Raw genomic sequence first — 20,467 nt, 5'->3', positions numbered from 1 at the left:
GTGCAGGTAAAGGCAAAAGAAAGCTGGACCATCCTTGAGCTGGAGAGCTTAGGTGACGATGTGTACATATGCGGCTGCTCGACCGCCACGGCCGAGGGTTGGAAGAGGAACTAAGGTTAAACCTTGTTTTGCCGCTTAGATTGGCCTGTTGTAAATATTTTCTTGTAATAGACCCCTAAATTATATTTTTTAGATCCCAATGTATATAATAAACGTTCTAATGAAACGTTATATCTTAACCAAAATTTTTAATCCCTGAACCGCTAATCATACTTAGTTACACGATTTTGGCCAAATGACTCGATTAGCGAGTTTAGCACTGTTTACAAGGCACATCGTAACGGTCCCTGGAGTTTAGGGCGTTACACGAACCACCATCAATAATCATCTTTTGAAGGATTTGGTGATCGTTGCATAGGAAAAATAGGAATATCTTTGATTATCACGAACTCGATGTTGTCCATAATCAACACCATGTTGATGTTGGACAAACATTTCGTGAGGTTCTCACTGTAGAGTAACCTTTTAGAGATTAGAGAGGGTATGAGGTGGAAATCCTAGAGCTACGATTATCAACTAAGTAGAAATCAACGCATTGCTTGACAAACATTTATTCATTAAATTTTTAGAAATAGCATAACATACAAAATGCTTTGAGATAAGCAAAATACTAAAACACTTACCTTCTATTTCTTAGGTAATTTAACTAGCCATGCACCCATGTGTCCCGGTAAGAGAGAGTCACAAATATTCACTTAGTTAATTGGAGAAACATCTCAATTAATAAAACGTCATAAACTTTTATAACCTTGTTAAATCAATAGTGGAGATCGATTTTTTTTTTTTTTTGAAAACTCATTATTAAATATTTTAGTATTTTATTCTTTTTGAACAAAAAAAATCAACTTAAGTTCGCCAAATTATTAAAATAATCAATAAATCAACTTTGGTTTGCCAAATTATTAAAATAATCAATAAACCAACTTAGGTTTGCCAAAATTATTAAAATAATTAATAAACCATAGTTTATAATTTTTTTTCATTAATTCTAAAATTACCATTGAAAATTAATTCAAAAAATAGAATTAATATGTTTCCAATCAATTATTAGGTCCAACTAAAAAAAATAACCTAATACAATTAAGTCCAACTTAGGTAAATTGGCCTTAATAATTCAAGTTTCCATGGAGGAGAGCTAGGTTCAGTATGTCGGACCCACTTTTAAGGCTCCCTAACTTCCACACAAAGTCCAAAAAGACAAGAATTTGAACATTCGTTTTATTAATTGTTATTCAATTGATTAAGCCCAATCTAATAATATAAAGCAAATTGGCATTCACAAGTGGAACCACCCACAATAGATGAATTTAAACTTTACATATTTAATTGGGCCCAAATAAAACCTAACATTTTATTAAAGTTTTATTTGAGTTTTCCCACATTTTTCAAAACAAAAAAATAGGTCATCATTATACCTATATTTAAAGCTCAAATGCAAAAAATAACTTAACAATGATGCTAGATATATTGATTTTCTTATTAATTGGATGGGCCTAACATGAAAACCTATGACATGTTACACAACTTTATGCGTAATTACATTTATCGCCAAAATAAATAAATCAATTGCTAAAATAAATAAATCAATCAATATCTAAAACAATTAATTGAGTTATCAAAATTAATTAATTTATTAATTAATTACCATAAATTTTTTTCCAATTGAAAACTATCCCATAATTAATTAAACATAAAATTAATTTAATTGTTATTAAAGAAAATATATCAATTTTTTAAAATTGGATACTTAGATATTTCTTTAGCACAAAAAAAACAAAAATATATTTATATAAACATATAAACATAAAAATATATACGTTTACGTTTTTTTTCAAAATTTATATTTATATATTTTTTAGTTATCGTAAACCCTAATTAGGGTTTATATATATATATATCATTTACAATTAAAAATGACAGCTGCCAATTACCCAAAAAAAAATTGTGCAATTTTCAATGAGTATTTTACCAAGCACCAATTAAGATATCAAAATGTATGAAAAATATGCCAACTTAAATTAGTAATATGACACATAAACATCCAAAACAATCATATCAAATTTCATGTACCATCCAATTAAACTTTTAAAATTAAACATGTCAACAAACACATATAATTATACATTCTTAACATCTAGATCTAGGCAACCTAGGCTCTGAGGCCAATTGTAGGATCTTGGAATTTAAATGTAGATGCATGCTTCCTATTATTTTTCCAAACACATAATAGAAACATAGAATAACATGACATACATATGAACATCAAATTCTTAAATTAATATAAACACAAAGATGTAGAAACTTACGAATACGCAGCGGAACTGGAACAACTCATTCCTTCAATCTCTCTAACCATTGATTCCTTTATGTAGCAGAGTATTAAAGAGATTGTACAAGATCAGCAACACAGTCTTCCTCACCAAACCTTTGCTCAACCTAGAACTAGTGTTGACTAGTTCTCAACACATGAGATAGAGATCTAGAAGAGATAGTGGCTGAGAAATGATTAGAGTGTCTAGGTTTTCACTTACCCAATGAATCAACTGAGACTGACTTATGAAAACCCTAGATATTATATTCCTTATATAGACAATTTAATGGGCTTTATTTAAATTTTAATTAATTAAAATAATAATAAAAAAAGATAAAAGTCTTGGGCTCCCACAAATGGACTTGGGTCCAATACCTTTATTTTGAATTTAAATCACAATTGAGCCTAAATTAAAAACCTTTTATTTATTTATTTTAATTAATTAATTAAATCCTTATTCAAATTAACTAATTATAATTTGAAACTTGATTTAATTTCATTTATTTATATTGACACAAATTTATCAATATTAATAAATTTATCCAAAGATTCTCTTTTATTATCTAAATCTCATCTTTATAAATTTTCTGAAATTGACCTAGTCAACTTTAAAAAATCCTAATTGATAATTAAATCAATTAATTGAGACATTCTAGATGATTTACTCAAAGGTGATGCAGGGATCATGGATCCATGAAATCAAGCTCCAATAAGTTACCGTTGATTTATTTACGAATAATTTCACTACTTTATTAATTCCTCGTGACTCCACTATCAACTCGGAATTGAACTCTTGAATTCATAGAGCATATTTTCCAAACCATAAATACGTTATCCATTGTTATAACCATTACAGTTAGTCAATCCTCTATCGATGACTTACTAACGAGCTGGGTGAAAATTACTGGTTTACCCCTCATCAGTATTTTATCCTTAACTCCCACTAAGTTCCTTATAAATGATATTTCTGTGAACTTAATAACAGAAATGAGATGTCAATCATTTAACATTTTGAACAACGCAAATAAGGAAATCATCTTTTCACTTCTCATACAGAAGTTATAGATTTCATATCTATGAATAATACTCCCACTCAATTACACTACTAAATCTCCAAGATGTAAGTATGGGCTAGACCGTAGGGTAAGCTGGTAACGAACAAGTCAAAAGATTTAAATAATATAATTAACAGAATATTATCACTCAGAATTAAGATCGACTTAACCTATGGTCAACGTTGTGGCATTGATTAGATTCGATAACAACGATACTTATTTATCAATCAATATCGGTCCTAGTTCGATGTAACTAAATACATCCGAGCTTATATACTTGGTCAATGCCTTGGAAAAGACATCACTATTATATTATTTTATAATATAATGTAATATTATATTATATTATAATATAATGTTTTAGATTAAATAAATGCGACAAAGAGTGTCACATATTGTAACATATAATAGAGAGTTACAATATTTAGATATATGAGATATATCCAAATAATGTAACATATTTGGTGTTACAAATTTGTAACTTCTAAAATATTACCCTTTATTGTGTAAATTTGGTGTTACACAATATATGAGATGAATTTCATAAAGCCATTTGAGAAATGGTTGTTATAGAAATGATTTTAACCACAATAATATGTTTTGGGGGTTACAAAATCATTTGGGAGGGTTTGGAACCGTTTGGAAACAACACAAAATTTTGTGCTGAAAATGGTCAGTGGCCGCGGCCTGTGGGACAGAGAGTAGTGGCTGCGGCCACTAATGTCTCTGGCCGCAGCCACAGCCCAAAACTGACCATTTTTTCAGTTTTTTCAATCTTTGTTGAACGGCTCAAAAAACCAAAATAACTCCCAAATCTCATTTTTAATTCCATATTAATCCAATTAAACATCGGTAACAACCATGGGGTTGGTGGAATTTGAAATTCAAAGGGTGTCTCTAAACTCTATAAATAGGAGCCTATAGCTCACTTGAAAGACACAACATTTCTATCCATTAGAGCACTTGGCTAGAAACACCTTGAGGCTTGATAATTCCATAAAACATTTCCAATATCTGAGAGAGATCCCTTAGTACTTGAGTTAGGGGGAAATAAGCTTTTGGACAAAGGTTTTAAACCTTGTTCAAGTTGGTGATCCCCAACCTTCTTCACTTAGGTTGTGTAAGTGAGAGTTTCCTTTTGTTTTGTTCTTACTTTTTTCTCTATTGCTTTTCTTCTTATTTTCATTTTCTATTTATTTGTAACTTTTGTTTAGAGTTGTAATCTTCTTTTCTTTTGTTTTAAACTTCTTTCCTTTACTTGTAATCTTTTGTTTAGAGTTGTATCTTTCTCCATTCTCTTCTTCTTCTTCTTCTTCCTTTTCTTTGTTTATTTGTATTTTTCAGTTATAGAGTTGTAACTTTATTTAATCAATCAATTTTTATTTGTAATATTATTGCATAGAGTTGTATTATCTTATCTTACCATTTCCATTGAGGCAAATACATATTTTTCCTAAAAATCACACCCTGAATGTGTAAGTAAATCATATCGTAGACTTCCTAATCAGTGAAAATCCAATGCACTGATCTAATCTTAGGATTCGTTCTTTTGAACATATAATTACAACTATAATCCACTGTGACCTAGTCACTATAATTAACTATCCATATGTTCAGGATTTTATGAATGTTCATATTATTTCAATAATCATGTAATAAAACAAGCAAGCAACACGGTTGTCAAACTAAATGATTTATACTACTTTTATTGACAATATAAAATCGCGTTACATGTCCGACATGGTTTTATAAGGGCATAAAACCCAACAGAATACCCGGCTTGGGACGAGCCTAGGGGTATTTTGGGAATATAGTATGTGTTTGGGAATTACCGGGTAACAGGTGGTGATTTGACGTTTGTTTAGTTGTATCGGGGGTTAAATGGGGATATATAGGGACACTCGAGGATTTAGCAGGATGTGGCAATTGATAGGATTGCCCTCGGTGGCACTAAAGGATTAAGATAGACCTAAGCGTATTTTGGGCATTTTGGGGACTTAGGTGGCTGAGGATAGGCTTAACTGATAAAAAAAAGAATACACTTCTAGAATTAAGAAAGACAGAAAGTAGGAACTCTCAATGCTCTCTCTCACTCGACTCTCTCTCTCCCTCTCTTTGGTGCTTGGAATTTGTTGAGTTTTGAGGACTTGTGGCTAAGAAATTGAAGGATTGAAGGTTTGTTGTGTTTGGGAATCAACTCAGGGATTGGAGATATGACAGAGGTAAGGATTTTAAGTTGTTGATTCTGTTGAATTCTGTTAGAACTTTAAGCTTGCATGGGAGTTGGATTTTGGTTTGGTTTTGAGTGTTTGGTGAGGATTTGCAATTGTTTCTGAATTGTTGAGATGTTTAGGCTGTGTGAATGAGGATTCTAGGCTTAATTCTAAGTTTGGTTGGTGTTTGGAGTATGAATTATGGATTTAGGCTCGGGGAAAACATAGGAAAAATGGCTGGTTTCCGGGGCTCGCACCGCGACCCTGTTCTACAGACGCCGCGGCCCGTGTGTGCGAAAGGGCCTAGGGAGCCCCTGAGATTGCCCAGGCACCGCAACGTAGGGCAAGGCGCGCCGTGATCCGTGTCCTTCAGCAGAGAGAGCTCTGCTCTCTAACTTGTAGCAGGCCGTAACCTTAGAGGGCAGGCCGCGACTCAAAATGGGAAATAAGGGGAAATGAAGGTTTTAAGCTCGGGAACTTGAATGTTAAGGCTCAGGAAGGGTTCTACTACCTCGTTTAGTAGAATTCAAGGTCCAGGAGGCTAGAGTAATATTCCGAAGTTATTAATTGGTTAAGGCTTGATGGATTGTTATTATGGATGTGTTGTGACTAGGTTTATGTTAAAGCTCAGATTAGAGGATCGTGCTCGGGATCGTGGTAGTCAATCAGCTCGGGACAGAGGTAAGAAAACTGTTGTACCTGTAGAGCAAGGCATGACCCTATTGTTTATGTTTCAGGGCATGGCCCTATTGTTTATGTTTAATATATGTGTGAATATTTGTGAATGTTATATATGCTTATGAATGAACGGCGAGAGTTGGGAACGGCGAAGGCCGAGAATGGCAAAGGCCGAGAATGGTGAAGGTCGGGTACGGCAAGGGGCCAAGATCGGCCTTGAGCACGCCGAGTGTAGGCCGCTAGGGCGAGACTGTCCAAGGGTGTTGTATCCACCCGCCCAGTGAAGACCGCGAACCCAGGGCCTGGTAAAGCACCTAGGTCGGCGTAGGCCGCTATGTGTTTAGTCTGTTGACTGTTTGTGTTATTATTATTGGATTGGATTGGATTATGCTTTGTATGCATTGAGTTTTTTTGCTGGGCTTTGGCTCACGGGCGCTCTATGGCGTAGGTAAGAGCAAAGGGAAGGTCGACCACCCATGAGTACAGAGAGCGTGGAGCAACGGGTACATGTTTGGCCTACCTGGCTGCCACGACTAGGGTTATTTTGGGAAATGTATTGTAATGATATGCTTTGTCACTTAGGTCGACCGCAATTATATTTTTGAGTTGTAATACATTTTCTAAACAGTATTTTGGGATCCCAAATGTATAACTTTTATGATTTTAATGAATGTCCAAATCTTTATATCCAATGTTGTCAAATGAGTCTTTATGTCAATTTTAATTACATTTTTTAACCTTAAACTTCGATTAGTGAGATAATGACACATTTATAAATCACATGGTAACGACTCTAAGGAAGTAGGGCGTTACAGCGTGTTTGCATGCATGAAAATTGGATCCCTTCTACAGTGAATTGAGGGCCCTATTTATAGGTGGCCATGTACTTTGGGCCAGACTAATCCAGACCCAATAAGGATGTAATTATAATTAACTCTCTAACGGAGCTTGATACAAGTATAAAGTGCTATTTCAATATGTTAAATCTAAAGCCCATTGGGTCGACCCAAGTTTAGTTGGACGCTCCAATTGTCCTTTGTTCGTTGACAGTGACTGGCACGTGTGAGCCGTAATGGGGATTTGAGGGACATGATGTGTTAGAGTAGTGGGAGTGCCAATCCATAAGGATATCATGCTTTTTGTACGCACCCCTTTTTGCAAGTTGGTTGAGGAGACTAAATGCTGAACTTCTTGGGGATGGCGTCAGCAGGATGATGTGTCCATCTTACGCTTTTCAGACAGAGTCCGGGTTCATTTCCGAGGGTAGGTATCCATTCGTGGTGATAAGTCGAGAATATACCCTGGTGCATCAAATTGGGATGCACGGGTGGAGCCGGAGATACCATCCGAGCCTTGAATCGCGGGATCTGTTCATTGAGCTGGGCTAGACACCATAATGACCTTTATCCGGGATGATACAGGCCATTCGCGGTCATGGTGTTGGTCTGAGCCTTTCCTTCAGGTCTGACTTCTCGCCCTACTTCAGGTAATTATTATTTATTTGACCCAAGTTGGGCCTGGGCCTACTCTAAGAGTTAACGAAGCCCATTCAATGGTGCCACGTGTCCTTGGTAGAAAATACGGACAACAATCATGATATAAAATTATATACTACTATAATGTATAATAAGATAGAAATTAAATATCATAAGAAAATGATATACCATACCACAAAAAATATATACATTAGTTGGAAAATAATATACCAATTACCCATAAAAACTTAAAAAATAGATATAACTTTAAAATAAAAACTAATTAAACAAAACTAATATACATATACCACTATATTAAAGTTATACACTTCTAAATAGATATATAAATTATAGAAAATGATAATTTATGTAATCAACAATGTAAAATTGTCATTTCTCTACAATTTTAAAAATGAGGACATTAACGTCTTCATACCATTATTTTAAACCATTTAAAATAATTTTTATTTTTTTAATGACAAATATTTTGGAGTACATAATTTAGATAATAAAAAAATAATTTTAAAATAATTTTTGTATATTCTCAATAAATATTAAATGAAGTATTGATTTTTTTTTTTAATTGGCATCTTTTAAGCATAGTTGTAAATATTGAGGTCATTTTTTGTGCTAAATTTGTGACACCTTGCATAGGAGATGATATTAGTTCTTAGGCAAAATAGCATCCAGTTGGATTGGCGTTGCCCAACGACGGTTACCTCTTTTAATTGGTTACAACAAAAGGGCATTTTGGGTAATTTTGGAAGTTAAAAAATTAGGCAAAGCAGAGAGAGAAGCAAAGGTCGAAGAAGGAAGCCAAGGAAAAAAGCGCGGGTCAGTCCGATAAACGTTGGGAGGCTCTCGTTTCTCCTGAGCTTTCGGATTTTGGGGCAATGTCATCAATGGAAATCCCAATTCCAATTCCAGTGCCAATGCCATGGCTTACCCTTGCAACTGCAAAACCCCTTTTCTTCCCTTTTTCTAAATTTAGTCTCACTTTTCTCTCCCAAACCCAAACCCACCAACGGATTTCCAAACTCTTCATGACATGGGTTATGGCTGAATCTTCTTCATCTTCTCCATCGAATTATCTCCCTTTTCCTCTTCTGGGTTCATCCCTTTTTCTCTCATCTTCTGAAGAGAAGAGAAGAGAAGATGAAGCGCCATTTTCTTTTTGGCCTCTGGTTCCTTCTCTCTGGAGTTTTCGTCACCCGGGTTTTCTCCAAAACCAATGCCCCAGATGGTAATGCTTCTTCATTTTCTCATCTTTGATTATCTTAATGTAGTTCTTATTTCCGTTTCCATTTGATCAGGAAACATGGAATTAAATGTTAGGAATTAGAGATTGGCTGCTGAAATGTTTAGCAAGAAAATGTTGTGCAAAATTTGTCATGTTCTTAGCATTTTTGAAATGGGATTGAACACATGTTATTATTATATAAATAAATATTCAAATTTATGAAATATGATAAATGAAAAAAACAAAAAATGGGAGAAAGAGAGCAAGAAAAATGATAAGGTTTAACTTTGAATTCCATTTTTAATGCCTTTTGGGGTAGTTTCCTTAATACGTAGATAGAAGGTGTAAGAGAAGACAGAGTTATAGAAGGGTTGTAGGATGAAGGGTTAGATTGTAGGAAAAGGATCTTAGAGGGTTGGAGAGGAAAATGTTACATACTATGGTGGGTTTTTCAAAACCAATTGGCGATGAGTGTAACCCATGGTCTTATATGTGAGTTGATATCCTTACATCTATATGTGGGACACTCTAATAGAAGGTGATTTGCAGTTAGATCTTCATATTTGCAAATAGTAGAGAAACACCAGGGATTTTTCTATTCTTGGTTTGGTGAATGGGATGCTGTACTCGCCACACCAATGTTAAGTTAGACAAAACAAGAGAAAATGCCTTATCCAAGGGTTTTCGAAGCTGTAATCTGCTGAAGAGACAGATTTTTTTTGTTGCATTCCACATATTGAACTATCGTTGTGAAGATTAGAATAGATAGTATTCATAAATTTTTTGTTATTAGTGTGAAACATTAGTACTTATGTTTTGTTTGTGTTTAGTGTTTTGATTCCATATTTGCTCACTTTTATTGCAGTTTCTGCTCTTAATGTGATGTATAACAGCTTAAACTCTCCTTCACAACTAAGTGGGTGGAAATCAAGTGGAGGTGATCCATGTGGTGATTCTTGGGAAGGGATCAAATGCTCAGGCGATTCCGTGACTGAAATGTAATAATCTTGGAATTGTGTGTTTCTGTAACTTCAGTTTATCCAATTTTTTTTGGTGAAGATAACTAAACGTTTATATTTTAAATACACGGATATTGAAAATATTCAGTTGCATAGATATTTTAAAATCCGTGTCATAACCATTTCCTGTTAACAATTTTGCAGAAGCTTTTCTAACCTAGGACTTTCAGGATCAATGGGCTATCAGCTTTCAAGCTTGACATCTGTCACCTACTTGTGAGGCCTAGTTTCTTAAAACGTGCACATATTTATTTAATTTTGTCTTCTTTCTTGAAAGGACATATTACATAGACTGTGCCTTTGTTTGTCATAGTACAGTGATTTGAGCAAGAACAACATCAATGGCGATATACCTTATCAACTTCCTCCCAATGTGCAGTACATGTAAGTTGGCTTGAAAGGGTTTCTTACAAGTTAACAACTTATTAAGAGAATGTAATGTCATTTTGTTATATGTTTTCTGTTTTTCTTTCCCGTCTCTAGTTTTTATTTTCATTGTTATTATTTGTATAATTGTATCATCGTTTCTGTGTTGGTGATACCTGTGGATTTTACACGACCTTGTTCTTTTCTTTTAAATTAATACAAGGCAGTTTTGTTTCGAAAAAATAAAACATGTAACAACTTAGTAAGTTGCCCTGCATTATATACATATGCTACATTCTTGTCATTTTTCAAATTAGGCCTTTGAATAACTTCTTTGATAGTGCTCATGTTTATAGTCTAAATGATTTGTTTCATCTATTATGATTAATAAGAAACTATTTTCGTAGAAGGAAAAGGGGGGTGATCAAACAGAGGAAGACTACAAATCTATGCTTATCTATCCATAACAAGACAAAATGTGAAAACTTAAACCACATTGTTCTTATTAATATAAATATCTAAGGGAAAATATACAGGCTCTTTGGTGGAGAAAACCCAACAATGCACTTGCATTGATTCTCATCGATATTATTCAGCTGTATCTAATTTTGTTTCTCATAAGACAAGACACATCTCTTTTTTGCAATATTTTTTTTTACAACCAAATATACATTAATTGTTTATTTTGTTGAATGTTGATATTAATTTGATGATATTCATGTTCAGAGATCTTTCAGAGAATAGCTTCACAAATAACGTTCCATACTCATTTTCTCAGATGACTGACCTTCAGTACCTGTAAGCAGAATTTTTGTTGTGTTAGTATAAACTTGTAGGTACTAGCTCTCATTCTGCTTTTGCTGGTGGATGCAGGAATCTTGCTCATAATCAGCTCAACGGGCAATTGACCGATATGTTTGGGAAACTGCCTAAACTCAAAGATCTGTGCGTATTACTAATTTTCTTTTGCCCTCCTCACTATTTTTATTTCCTGCATTAACTTCCAGTGAAGTTGGCTTCTGCTTTTACTCATAGCCCTTTTAAATTAGATTGGAGCTTCTTTCTAGCTGTTTCTGTTCGTCTTTAACTTGAATTACTTTTAACAGCAATAATACGATGATATGTTCTGTGTTTTAAATATTCTCTTTGTATTTAATAAATCTTTGATCGCAATCTTTAAGTTCTGTGTGTGGATACTTTTAATGAGTTTCAAAAGGACTATATTGTTATAGCAATAAATGTAGGTGGCATGTGTGAAAACTATGTGATCAAACTAAATTGTTTTTTCCCCCTTTTTCTGTGAAATATTGTCATAGGACTACTTAATGTAAAATGATATCATTTTGAAAGAAAATAGAACAGGCTCGGTTAAGTTTTTTTGAGGAAGATGATTTTATGCCAAAATGTTTAAGTATGAGACTGAATTGAATCTGATATGTTAACCATCGAGCTTACTTGTTCTTTATTTTTATTTTTTTTGCTCTATAATCTCTTTTCCCTATAGTTATTCATGGCTGCTTTATTTTTCCTCTTCTTCCTTATGTAGGGAGTATTCTGCATAGGTTTTGGGTGTTAAGGATCGAACTAGTCTACAATCCTTTTAGTTGCTTCATGTACTTACCTTTCATATTATATATATATATATATATTCTGGTGAAATAACGATAACTACATCTCTGTGCCCCTGCTCCCCCTCTTTATGTGAGATGTTCCTGTACATTAGCAAATTTGTTTATTGACTGTACAAAATGGCATACAGGGATCTTTCTTTCAATGCATTGACAGGAAATTTACCTCAGAGTTTTGAAAAATTGTCAAGCCTCAACAATTTGTAAGAAGCAAATATTTAAAGAGATACTTTTTGAATTTATACATTTTGTGGTACTAATTTTTCTAAGTTGCCAACTCATACAGGTATTTGCAGAATAATAAATTTACTGGTCCAATAAATGTCCTTGCCAATCTTCCCCTTGACGATCTGTAAGTAGATTGCCAGCACAAATTTTAATTTCAAATTGTTAGGATATATTGAGAAACACTCAAGTACATTTTTTCATTGTTTGATTTTTGGCACTTACATATACAAACCTATGTTTGTATTTGTTTTAAACTACTATTAAAACAATTGCATAGCATCTTATGAAAAGTACTAGAATTTTCTGCAATGTTGGTTGAGAAGTTGTAAGAAAAAGATAAACAGCCTTTAGCTAATTTCAGACTAAAGAGTTGAAAAGAAAAAAAAAATTGGAAAAGGAAAAGAGATGAATAGTTGGATAATTCCCTTTTAACCATACTAAGATGAACAGTTTTGTTTGCTTTGAGAATCATACTGAGCTTCTACACTGGGACCAGAAACACTTTAAAAAAATTATAAGAAGTTAAAAGTATTGGATACTTCTGTGCATACTTTTAAATTGTGTAAGATTAGCTACATTCTAGTCCAGTATTGCTGCACAAAGTTTTCCCCTCACTTGAGGACATATGGTTTTATGTATGTTTAAGTCATTCATTGTGTGGGAACCTTACAATTTGTCTCAAGTATTTAGAAATTTTTGTGGAAAATTGCATATATGGCAGCGATATTCTGCTAAAAATAAGTGCCTTAAAATGTACTTAGTTCAGGATGCTCATATTAACGTGAGATTATACTTAATGGATATGAGTACATTGTAAATATAATTCCTGTTTTGTCATTGTTCAACTTTTTAACCCCTATTTGTGCATTTTAGAATTGTAAGTCTCATACCTACACATAACGGAATGGTTATTTTTCTCGAAATGTTGGCAGGAATGTTGAAAACAACCACTTCTCTGGCTGGATTCCTAATGAGTTGAAGGGCATAAGAAATTTAAAGTGATAATATTCTTCAAGTATTATATATTTTAGGTAAAATGCTAAAAGGTTGCCTCTGACTTATCACTTTTTTTTTGCAATATAATTATATATAGTACGGGAGGAAATTCTTGGTCATCCGGGAAAGCTCCTCCTCCTCCTCCTGGTGTACACTCTTCTGGTAAAAGAAAAGAAAAAGGTGACAGTATGGATTCTATTGCCCGTGGATTAACCATAGCTGGGATAGCTTTGGGTGTACTAGTGCTGCTTATAGTAATAATTTCACTCTTTTCGAGAAAATCATCTAGACATTCTTCACATTTTTATGATGAAGAGAGGTTTAGCCAGCAAAAATCGTTCTCACTTGCATCTCAGGAATTATCAAAAGACATGCGTTCTGATATGTGCAAAGATTATAAAGGTAACTATGGGCTCCTCTGATAATTTCTTAATTTGTTTTATTTTGCTTAGAGTCAGCAGATTAAGAAAATCCAAAATCAAAGTTATTTTTTTTTAAATAAAAATATTTTGAAACTAGATTTGACAAGAGCATAATGGGAAATTCATGATATTTAGAGTTGACAATAGCTTAATGGGAAATTTATGATATCTATATTTTCAAAAAGTAGAAGGGGTAAAACCCTCCACACTGGTTCCCACGTTTTCGAAAGTGCTATTCATGAAGCTACATTCCACCAACATTTTTCTGGAAGGCCTCGTAAAAGGTCAAAGCTCTTCTAAAAATTATTCAAACATGCCTAATAGCGGCTTCTCAGTTTCAAAATCAGAAGGCTACCTTCTAAAATGCTTGCCTATGGTTCTTGCATTAAATAATTTATTTATTTGTCTTAGGTGTGTACATTTGTATTTCAGTAATCTTCTATAACTAAAGAAATAAACTTTAATTCCATGAAGCTACTTCTTGTGTGTCCTGCACTCTGTCATATGGTAATACTTTAAAGATTAGAAATTGCACCTTTGTTTCAACTCTGCTTCAGTTTCTGTGTTTAGATTACCCTCTACTTTAAATCTTCTAATGCCCACTTGTTGGCCTCATAGTTCAACTAACTGAATGAAATGTTTGTCGAAGATCTTAGGTCATCATCTACTTCAATTGACATTACCAATTTTCAAAAGTCCCTCTCAAATGGTGGTAAAATTGCACATACTTCTGGAAGGAAATCATTTACTGAGGCTGAATTTGTGAATCGGTTGAATGCTAGAAGAAGCATTTCTCTTCGTGCTACAGCTTACCCGCTAGGAGATTTGCAGACTGCTACTGCTAATTTTGCACCAGGTCGCCTTCTGGGGCATGGATCCATTGGACGTGTCTATAGAGCTAAATATGCTGATGGCAAGGTTCCTTTTGCTTTTATATTTTGGTGGTTTCTACTTATTTGAGTGTTGTTTAATGTTGTGCCTTCTTTCCTCAAGTGAAATCATCATGTTTATTAGATGCGTACAAAGTTAGTTTATAGCGAATATAGGTTTGCCAATGTTCACCTTTTGTCTTGGCTCTCATTTTTTGATTGTGCCTTACGATTCAAGCTTGTTTGAAGATTTTTGCTTTACTGGAGTTACCATTTAGATGTATGCTTGTTTGGTATCATTTGATGTATGGTTTATTTATTTATTTTATTTAAAAAAATGGTAGATAAACAAATATACCAATATTTTTTTACAATATGTCATATGCAATTTAGTTTCCCAATTGATCTTGTACTGTTCTTTTATGAGTTCATATTATGCTAGTGCTGTGACCGATCTTGCGTTCAGAATTTTGACAAACCAAATATATGGATAAAATTTGCTGAAGAAGTGGTGTATGTTAGTAGTAGTGAAAAAACTAATTCTATCTAATTATTAGGTTTTGGCGGTGAAAAAGATTGATTCCTCACTTTTTAAAGGCAGAAAATCGGAAGAATTTTCTGAAATTGTTGTCAACATCTCCAAGCTTCACCATCCAAATATTGCTGAACTTGTTGGTTATTGTTCAGAGCAAGGGCATAATATGTTGATTTACGATTATTTTAGAAATGACTCACTTCATGAATTCTTGCATATGTCTGATGAGTACAGCAAACCACTGACTTGGAATACCAGAGTCAGAATTGCTATGGGAACAGCCCGGGCGGTTGAGTAAGTAGTGCAGATCCAAAGCTTTTAACGTTACAACTAGTAAACTTTGTTAACAGCTGGTATATATTTCATCAGGAATATATGGTTTAAAGTGTCTGTTTAGTAATAATTCCATAAATTGTTTGGTCTGGACCTGATTGTCCATCTTCATGCTGCCAAAAAAATATCACATCTCACAAGCACAGTTGTGCCATTAGTAGTTATTGTTGTTTCTTTGTTTTTTTGTTCCATGCTTTTAATAGTTTCGTTATCATCTTATTGTTTTAATTTTTAAATTTTAATAAAATTTTCGTTTCTTATCTAAAAAAGGAAACTCATGTCTTTGCTTATTTGAAAGATGTCACAAGAGCACAGAGACAATGCCTTTAAGATTTGGCCTCTTTACTGAAGCCATTGATATTTTTTTTCTTTTTTTTAAAAGCTAGTCAATTGACTTCAATTCAATAGAATTTATGCAGAGATTGTAATGATTAGTTAAATAATAAGATTAGAGTGAGTAGTTTAGGTTCCTGTTGTTCTTTGATCATCATTTTGTTTAATTTTATTTTACTAGTTTGTAGGTACACATATAATAACAAGGCCCAAAAATTGGTTGACAGATTCCTTTCATATTTATTGGATTGATCTTGATTTCTGTACTTTCTGCATGTGGTTTGATTATGTGTCTAAGAGATGAGTCTTAAAGTCATCCTAAGAATGATCATGGCAATCTTCCAAGTTGGTTACTTTGGTATCGTCAATAACTGTTCCATCTTTTGTATCCAGGTATCTCCACGAGGTTTGTTCTCCACCAGTAATACACAAGAATATCAAGTCATCTAACATTTTGCTTGATGCTGAACTCAACCCTCGCCTCTCTGACTGTGGCTTGGGGATGTTTCATCAGGTTACTATCTGAACATTCTTTATCATGTGGATCCACATTCTAAGGATTGCAAGATTAGCCTTTGTATAATTGATTTTCAGATGTTGCACACAACATTCACACGTGTACATTAATTGTTCTTTTTAGAATTTCTGGGTTCCAATCAAATATAAATAAGGTTACAATTCCAAGTAAATGCCTGAATTGCTGTTATGAAACTCGTAGCTTTAGAAAATGCCCCCAAAAGTAGAAGTTTTAATTCCATTAAGAATAACAAGTTAGTAGCCTATATTGTGATAACGACGACGCACCTCCACAAGGAATAAACGTCTTATGATAGTGCACAATCTGCTTCTCATTGGATACAGATTCAGTGTCTGCTTGCAATACTCTTATGCAATCTTGTATTATGTGTATGAGTCACCTGTAAACAGAGTGAAAGTATACTTGATTCTAGTAGAAATAACTGGAAATATAGAAGGTGGTGAAAATTCACAGCTTTGTCAATTACCAATAGTCTTTAATGCTACACCATGCAATCTTGTTACTCAATAGAGCAGAGATTGTTACTTTTTTTTTCTTTTCGATAATATGTTATCCCATTAGATGCGCTGATGAGCCACTATAGCTGCTTGTTGAAATTTTTGAAATATTATTTGAAATTTTTCAGCGGACAAGCCAAAATCTTGGTGTAGGATACAATGCCCCAGAGTGCAAAAGATCAGCCTATACACTGAAGAGTGACGTATATAGTTTTGGAGTGGTCATGTTGGAGTTATTGACAGGCCGTATGCCTTTCGACAGGTATTTGTCTAATTATTGGTGTTTATCTAGCCTACCCAGTAGTGGGTTCTTAATTATTCTTGTTGATCCGTTTTCTTTAGTTCGAGACCAAAGGCAGAACAGTGTCTAGTTGTATGGGCTACACCGCAGCTCCACGATTTTGATTCCCTGACAAACATGGTGGACCCTGCTTTGCGTGGACTCTACCCTCCAAAATCAGTCTCACGCTTTGCTGATATCATTTCCCTCTGTGTTCAGGTAAGAAATCAATGTAGTATGGTTGTTCAATTCAATTAGAATGTTTAAAGAAAACTGGACAAATTGCTACGCTTTTGAACACACATGGGACAAGGGAATTCCTAAGATAATTCTTATAGCTTTTCTTAAACTTTTATTCAAAGCATTTGCACAAGTTTGAGGGTTTGCAAGGTTCCAAATGCACTTCTGTGAAACAGGCCTTTTAGCCAATGAAGATTATGTTTTCTTTTTCTTATTTTCCTTTCAAGGGTTCTAACATGAATCTTATATGACGCATTAGACGGAGTCTGAATTTCGGCCGCCTATATCAGAGGTGGTGCAGTCGTTGATGCGGTTGGTTCAGTATTCAAGTATGAATATGAGAGAAGATTTTCGGATGGATGACTATGACTATTGATATAGTAGTTGAAAAATGGTGTACACATTGGCATTGTTAAATTGGGAAGAATCAATTAAAAGGAAAGCTAATATTTATCTTCACCAGTTTTAATTTGAGCCCGCCTTGGGACAAGTTTGTATCTCAGTATTATTTTGTTGAAAATGTTGTACACATGTGGTAGAAACTAATTGGATGAAAAGGAAAAGAGGGTTGTTCATAACTTTCTTCAATCCCTTTTTCTTTGGTACAATATTTAGTCAATAAATTATTGGTTCAAGAGTGGATTAGGATATGTAAACATGAGATCGAGGGACTACTTTTCGTTTGAAAAATTGGTACATTTACTTTTAAAGTGTTGTAAGCAATATTTGGTAGCCAACTTAGAAAATGTCGACCTCTGACTTTGATAGATATACACACAGATTCAAAGTCTTCGTTTAATGAGATATTTCCCCTGATATGATAACATTAAAGTTGTCCATATATTCATACGAGAGGGCATTTAGTCTATGTTAAAAATTGTATTTACTTTGACAAAGAACAGATTTAGTTAGAGGAAATGCCTTTAGGAATCTTGTCAATTGTACCTGGTGCTATTGTGTCATCAATATTTAGCATCGATTTATTTGTACTTTGTGTAGTGTATTGTGATTATTATGTTTGTCTATAATATATTTAGAGAATATAAATATGTGGGTATTAATAAAAAATTGTAAGCTTGCAAATTAGTGGTATAATAAATATGATCTATATAATAATATATTCAACTATTGAAGGCTAATAATGTTATAAGCTTGAAAATTGGTGATACCTAATAATTAGTAATATTTATGACTGTCTGATATATATTTTTGAAAATGTCACTTTTAATACTTTCTAATAAAGTCATTTGACCAGATATAAACTTATAACTAATATCATCTTTCTCATTTAATAACGGGATGTGATATTCATTAAGAGCGTTTACTATGTTATGTGATAAATTATTAAACTGATTATCTAGACTCTCTTTTAGTTCATTTATTAATAGATCTATATTGTTACTATCTATACTGAGTTGACAGAGTTTATTGCTATACTTTTCTATGGTTCTAGGTAAGTTCATATATTCCTGGTATTTTTAGTAAATAAAAACTTCTATTATATAGTTTGTAATTGATTATAAAAATAATTGTTTTTATAGATATGAAAAAGACTTGTTTTTGAGAATAAAATTTATATTCATATGATAGTAAAGTGTGGATGAAATATTTTTACTGAAGCTGTAATTTTTCTAAAATATTCTTATCATGTAAATTTATTATTTTCTCATATAAAATATGACGTATCTATGCATATTCATATCTAGGGTGAACTACAACACAACTTTTAACAAGCCTATCAATGACATAAACAAGTTTAAAGAAGCAATGCCTAGATCCTATTATATGCAATAACCCATGCTTTTATCATTTTGAAATAATTTAAATATCTGATCGAAGATCTTTGAGAAAGCTCGGAATTTCTGAAAAAGATTCACTATCCCTTTCTACTATCGCAAGTCGTTTTAGCAACCCATTTTATTAATAAACTTATAAAATATTATACAAGAAAAGAGAAAGCTTAGTTCAATAGTTTTCAAGATTTAGAGGTTTCTCTGAGTTTTGAGAATAAGATTTAAAAAGAAAAGAAGTGAGTTTACAAGCCAGACTCCTTAGCATATTATTCAGAAATAAAAAGTTATCCTCAATTATTTTATTAATGTGAGGATAAGATGATAATGTTCAACACTTATGGTATTTTGTTTTTTCTGAAAGGATAAGATACATAGCACATGGGCGGCTACCTTTGGTCTTTGTGAAAAGAGCATCTTATCTTTAATCAGACTTTAAATCGTAGTGCTTCTCATAGTAGGGTCCTCAAGTCCAAGTCGGTCGATGGAGTCTTCTGCATCATATGTCCCATCATATTGACTATTCCACTCCTCAATTTTCTCGTCGATAACTTTATTGATAAGAAGCTATGTCTTTAGTGGACATGGTTACTTGATTGGCGGTAGGTGGAGTGCTTTGTTGCTGAAACTGATGTCGAAAGACATCCACTTGAAGCTTAAGACTAGTAATTTGGTCCCAACAGGCTTCATTTTCTTCTTTAATTTTTTGTTTACTAAGTCCATTTTTATTATAATAAATACAATTGGGGCAATTTAATTCGGTTACTTTTTCTTTCCCTTTATCTTTTGTCTCATCATAATAATTGAGACCCCAATACATAATAGCAGCTTTAGTAGCTTCTTCATAATTTACTTGGCCTTTCCAAAGGGCTTAATTAAATTTATCTGCTGTTTCGGCTACTGATTGCCATGACTTATATAATCCTGGTTTTTTCCCTCGAAATACTAAATAATAATAAAAAAAATTCTTACTTTGGAAGTATTCTATTAGACATTTTAATGCTGCCTGGAAATATCTAGGATTATTAAATAGATAGGTGTGATGAAGAATATCTAATAAATATTGTTGTTCTTTACTAATGGCCTTGTGAGGGATATACTTGGTTTCACTATTACCATAACAATGTAATACTAATTCTCCGAAGGATATTGCCTCACCTTTCTCCATTGGCTAACTATATATTATTTGGTCTACTACTTGTCTGTTTGCCATTTGGGCTCTAGGATGTATTCCAGGCCTATACATTCTTGGACGAAATAGTTGTCGGTCCATCTGTATTGTAAATTAATCGAGATAATACATTAGCATAATAATTATCTTTTCCTTTAATATGCTCAATAGTAGGATTATATCCTTTAAT

General features: G+C 33.3%; 1 protein-coding gene across 2 annotated transcripts; it reads left to right on the top strand.

Moving 5' to 3' along the window:
* Positions 1-8,565: 8,565 nt before the first annotated feature.
* LOC133822592 (protein STRUBBELIG-RECEPTOR FAMILY 5-like) lies at positions 8,566-18,087 on the top strand. Of its 2 annotated transcripts, XM_062254970.1 has the most exons (16): positions 8,566-9,035; positions 9,898-10,030; positions 10,196-10,267; positions 10,370-10,435; positions 11,144-11,215; positions 11,291-11,362; positions 12,177-12,248; positions 12,332-12,397; positions 13,206-13,271; positions 13,367-13,671; positions 14,341-14,609; positions 15,118-15,389; positions 16,155-16,275; positions 16,925-17,058; positions 17,139-17,295; positions 17,576-18,087. In XM_062254970.1, the coding sequence occupies exons 1-16, from the start codon at positions 8,948-8,950 to the stop codon at positions 17,690-17,692; spliced, it is 2,082 nt and encodes a 693-aa protein (XP_062110954.1). In that variant the 5' UTR covers positions 8,566-8,947; the 3' UTR covers positions 17,693-18,087. The 2 variants fall into 2 exon arrangements, with proteins under 2 accessions (XP_062110954.1, XP_062110955.1); XM_062254971.1 differs by lacking the exon at positions 8,566-9,035 and having other exon boundaries at positions 9,956-10,030; positions 10,365-10,435.
* The last annotated feature ends 2,380 nt before the right edge of the window (positions 18,088-20,467 follow it).

The sequence above is a fragment of the Humulus lupulus genome, chromosome 3 (genome assembly GCF_963169125.1).
Source record: "Humulus lupulus chromosome 3, drHumLupu1.1, whole genome shotgun sequence".
NCBI lineage: Eukaryota > Viridiplantae > Streptophyta > Magnoliopsida > Rosales > Cannabaceae > Humulus > Humulus lupulus.
The sequence above is the reverse complement of the archived record's forward strand: the minus strand, read 5'-3'. Positions and strand labels throughout refer to the sequence as shown.

Bases quoted from the DNA above. Each gene is read 5' to 3' on its own strand.
- LOC133822592 (XM_062254970.1), top strand. From the start codon at position 8,948: ATGAAGCGCCATTTTCTTTTTGGCCTCTGGTTCCTTCTCTCTGGAGTT. The intron at 10,031-10,195 runs GTAATAATCTTG...ACAATTTTGCAG, and splicing joins GGCGATTCCGTGACTGAAAT to AAGCTTTTCTAACCTAGGAC. The intron at 17,296-17,575 runs GTAAGAAATCAA...ATGACGCATTAG, and splicing joins TCATTTCCCTCTGTGTTCAG to ACGGAGTCTGAATTTCGGCC.